Source organism: Microtus ochrogaster, linkage group LG2, assembly GCF_000317375.1.
Source record: "Microtus ochrogaster isolate Prairie Vole_2 linkage group LG2, MicOch1.0, whole genome shotgun sequence".
In the NCBI taxonomy this organism is placed as follows: Eukaryota; Metazoa; Chordata; class Mammalia; order Rodentia; family Cricetidae; genus Microtus; species Microtus ochrogaster.
In genome coordinates this window covers 3638057-3641627 of record NC_022028.1, presented here as the reverse complement: position 1 = coordinate 3641627, position 3571 = coordinate 3638057, and the positions used below count along the sequence as shown (strand labels likewise).

Below are 3571 nucleotides of genomic sequence, written 5' to 3'. Positions count from 1 at the left end.
AAAAAAAAAGAAAGAAAGAAAAGAAGGAGAAGGCAAAAAGCAAATGACATTTTTAGCTTTAGCAAATCTCCCTATTTTAAGTAATTTCTTCATTTCTGCCTCCTGGAATCAACCTCTGCTTCAGCCCCCGGGACTGAACTCAGGACCTGGTTTGTGCAGGCGAGTCCTCTAGCTGTAAGAAACACCCAGACCTGGCATCTTGGGACTTAAAACAAAACGGGAGTAGATCACTGAATTATGATGCATATGTGAAACTATCTGTTTTGCCCCTCTGCTGTAACCACAATTAATTCTTATCTTTTATGTGAAAAGCCCAGGAGGTTTCAAGATCCCCACCGCACTGCTCTGTGCCTCCCCCTTCTCCCCCAGGGCCACTCTGGGTTCAGAGTCAGCATCTTACCCAATAAGATCGAGGAGACACGAGTCATCATCATCGTCCATGACAACTGCAAGGCAAGGGACAGGGTCAGTCTGAGGAGTGGGCGCCCGGCAGTGAGGACGCAGTCAGAGGAACCGGCACGCTGTGAGCTTTCCTTTAGGCAACTAGTACTATGTCATTTGAAAAATGCTGGGGTCGGTGGGCCTTGTGCCAGGAGTCGCAGCTACTCAGATAAGACTGAGGAGAGGGGGGAACTTGAGTTCAAGGCCAGCCTGGGCAACAACAAGACCCCAGCTCAGAAATAAATGAAAAGTAAACAAGCCAGCAAGTCAGGCATGGTGTACACCTGTGACCCCAGAAGCTGGGAAGTAGAGAAAGGATCAGGAGGTGAAGGCCAGCCTGGGCTACATGTGACCCTATCTCAAAAACAAAGCCAATAAAAATATAAGGTAAGATATATAAAATTTACAGTTACTTGAACAAGTTTTTGACTGAAATTGCTTTTTATATAGTTTTCAACTTATGGGTAAAAGGAGTCTAGAAAAATCTAAGCTAGCTGGCGCACGTGCGGCTTCCCTACCGGACTGGAAGGGATAAAGAATGACTCCATCAAGTGTAGAATGAACACGGTGGGAGGACAAATTTGCTTTAGTAAAGCTCTCACAGACTCTGAGTCTTTCCGTTTAGATGCTGCTAAACACGGAGCGCAATCTAGATTTCTCAACATATTTTGGTGATCTCTAGGAAGGCAGGAAGCGGCTTCTCCCCACTTTTGGAGACAGAACAAGAGGCCCTGTACAGTGGACGGTGATACTGGCTCTGGCCATGGGGCCTGGGTACTTCCCAGTGCGGCAACACTGTCTAAGTTCAATGCTGAATAATCCATAGCGGGGCTGAGAATGCTTAAAGCAGAAAATCTCCAGCAGTTCACCCCAGCCCAGAGCTCCCTCTCCCTGCCTGCAGCAGCCCCAAGCATGGCCAGCACAGCTCTGGCCCAGACAGTAACAATTAAACAAATTCCAGGAGCGGTTCTCCCCCGAGGGCCAGTCAACTTACACTAGTGATCCGACACCTGGCAACCCTGCTTCTCACCCATTTCAAGCCATGCGTGGAATAATTTACATCACAGAACGCCAGGGCCAAGAATTCTGGAGCGGTTGGAAAGGGCAGTTGTGAACGGCAGTTGGACGGAGGAATGAAATCCTGAAGAGATGCCCAGAGGAGGGGCATGCCCAGCCACAGCAGAGGAAGGAAGAGTCCTTCAGGGAGTTTTTTCCCTGTTCAAACTCCCTTCTCCCTTAGGTTCTCCCTTAGGTTCCCCCAGATCAATCACACGGCCTCACAGAGGCAGATTTCCCTCCCGCCCCAGGGAAGGGTACTTTCTCTTTTCTGGAAGAGCACGGAAGGGTAAGTACTCCTGATGAGGGCCCTGCCTGGGTTGCTGGGTTGCTGGGTTGCTGGGTTGGCTGGGTTGCTGGGTTGGCTGGGTTGCTGGGTTGCTGGACTGATGACGCCAGCTGAGCGGAGCCCAGGGCGCGGAGAGTGAGAGGGAAGAAGGAAGGAAGGAGAGTAGGAGACCTGTCCTGGAGTTCAGCGCCGATGGCTGAAACTAACAACAGCCATGGGAAACGGGCTCTTTAGCACCCGGGCTCAAGTTATTTGAGATCACGCTGGCATGAATGTTCCTGAACACGCGACTTCTGGAAACAGGAAAACTATCATCAAAGGGATATGCCAGTCTGGCACACGGGCCAGGCATGGTGGCACACATCGGTATTCTCAGCACTTGGCAGGCAGAGGCAGCAGACGTAACGCAAGCTGAAGGACAACCTGGTCTACTTAATGAATACCAGGACAGCCACGGCTGCATAAAAACCACAAAACAGAAAACATACACACCAAAGAGATCCATAATACATCCTGACATCAAACATGCATCAGCTCATATCATAAACCACACATTTCCCAGACATCACTACCACATGGAATAAACTGTCCAATTATTTTATTATCCTTGTGTTTAGTTTTTTTGTTTGTTTTGAGACAGATCTCTCACTGTATCCCTGGCTGGTTTAGAACTCAAAATGTAGACCAGGTTGGCCTCGAACTCTGCTTGGCCTTCGCCTCAGAATGCTGAGGTTAAATACATATCACGTATGGTTCTTCTAAACTTAATCTATAAAGCTGAGAACAGGCCTCAGTGGGACAGCACATGAGAAGCACACGAGATGCTAAGGTTTGTTCTCAGCATCACAAAAAAATGAAGTGTCTAAGGCTCTGTCTGTCCAAATGAAAACTGTGAATGAGGGGCCGAGAGATGGCTCAGCTGGCAAGAGTTTTATTCTTGGCACCCACATAACAAGCTGGACATGGTGGCACACTCCAGGTCCCAGTGAGAGACCCTGTCTCAAAAAATAAAGTGGACGACTACACACACACACACACACACACACACACACACACACACACACACACACAGAGTATGAGAAAAACCTACCTCCCCAAAGCATGTCCATCCCTTTCCCAGTTTCTCTGCCTCCCTATTGACACCCTTATCCAGCTCCTCTACTTGGAAAGACGCTGTGTGGGTAACTTGGTCCTAAGGTGAACCATAGGGGTCACTCCCACCAGCACCAGGAGCACAAGCTGATAATCGGGATGAAACCAGGGGATCTCAAATGTGCTGAGCAAGCACCCTACTCCAGCTCATTGTATATTCTCCCTTACCAAACCAATGGGGTTCATCAAACACTGCTAAGCAGGCAGGCAGCCTCTCTGGCTCACCCTGTGGATAGAATGCTATGAGCCTCCACAGCCAGGGAACCCTGAGAATTGTACTTTGTAAAGGTCAGTGGCTGGGAACAGTGGCCCATACCTGTGCTCCCAGCACTTTCAAGGCAGACTCAGGTGGATCTGTGAGTTCAAGGCCAGTCTGAGCAACACAGAGACCCTATCTCAAACAACGCAAAAGAAGGGCTTGAGGGATGTCTCAGTGGGTTGAGGCATCTGTCACAAGCCTGGTGGCCTGAGTTTGATTCACACAACACACAAAGGTGGAAGGGAGAGCCGACTCCATGCAGCTGTCCTCTGACCTTTCTGTGCACTCCCCAAATAAAAACAAAACAGAGCTTTTGCCCAACTGAAGATTTATATGTATGAATGTTTCCCTACAAGTATACCTGCATGTGTACC

The 3571-nt window shown here is 49.0% G+C and overlaps 1 protein-coding gene across 1 annotated transcript in view; it reads right to left on the bottom strand.

Moving 5' to 3' along the window:
• Bicral (BRD4 interacting chromatin remodeling complex associated protein like) overlaps positions 1-3571 on the bottom strand; it is a 43341-nt gene that overhangs the window by 38067 nt on the left and 1703 nt on the right. The window contains exon 2 of the mRNA XM_026785600.1: positions 401-471. Coding sequence (XP_026641401.1) covers positions 401-471 — 71 coding nt within the window. The remainder of the gene's footprint in view (positions 1-400; positions 472-3571) is intronic.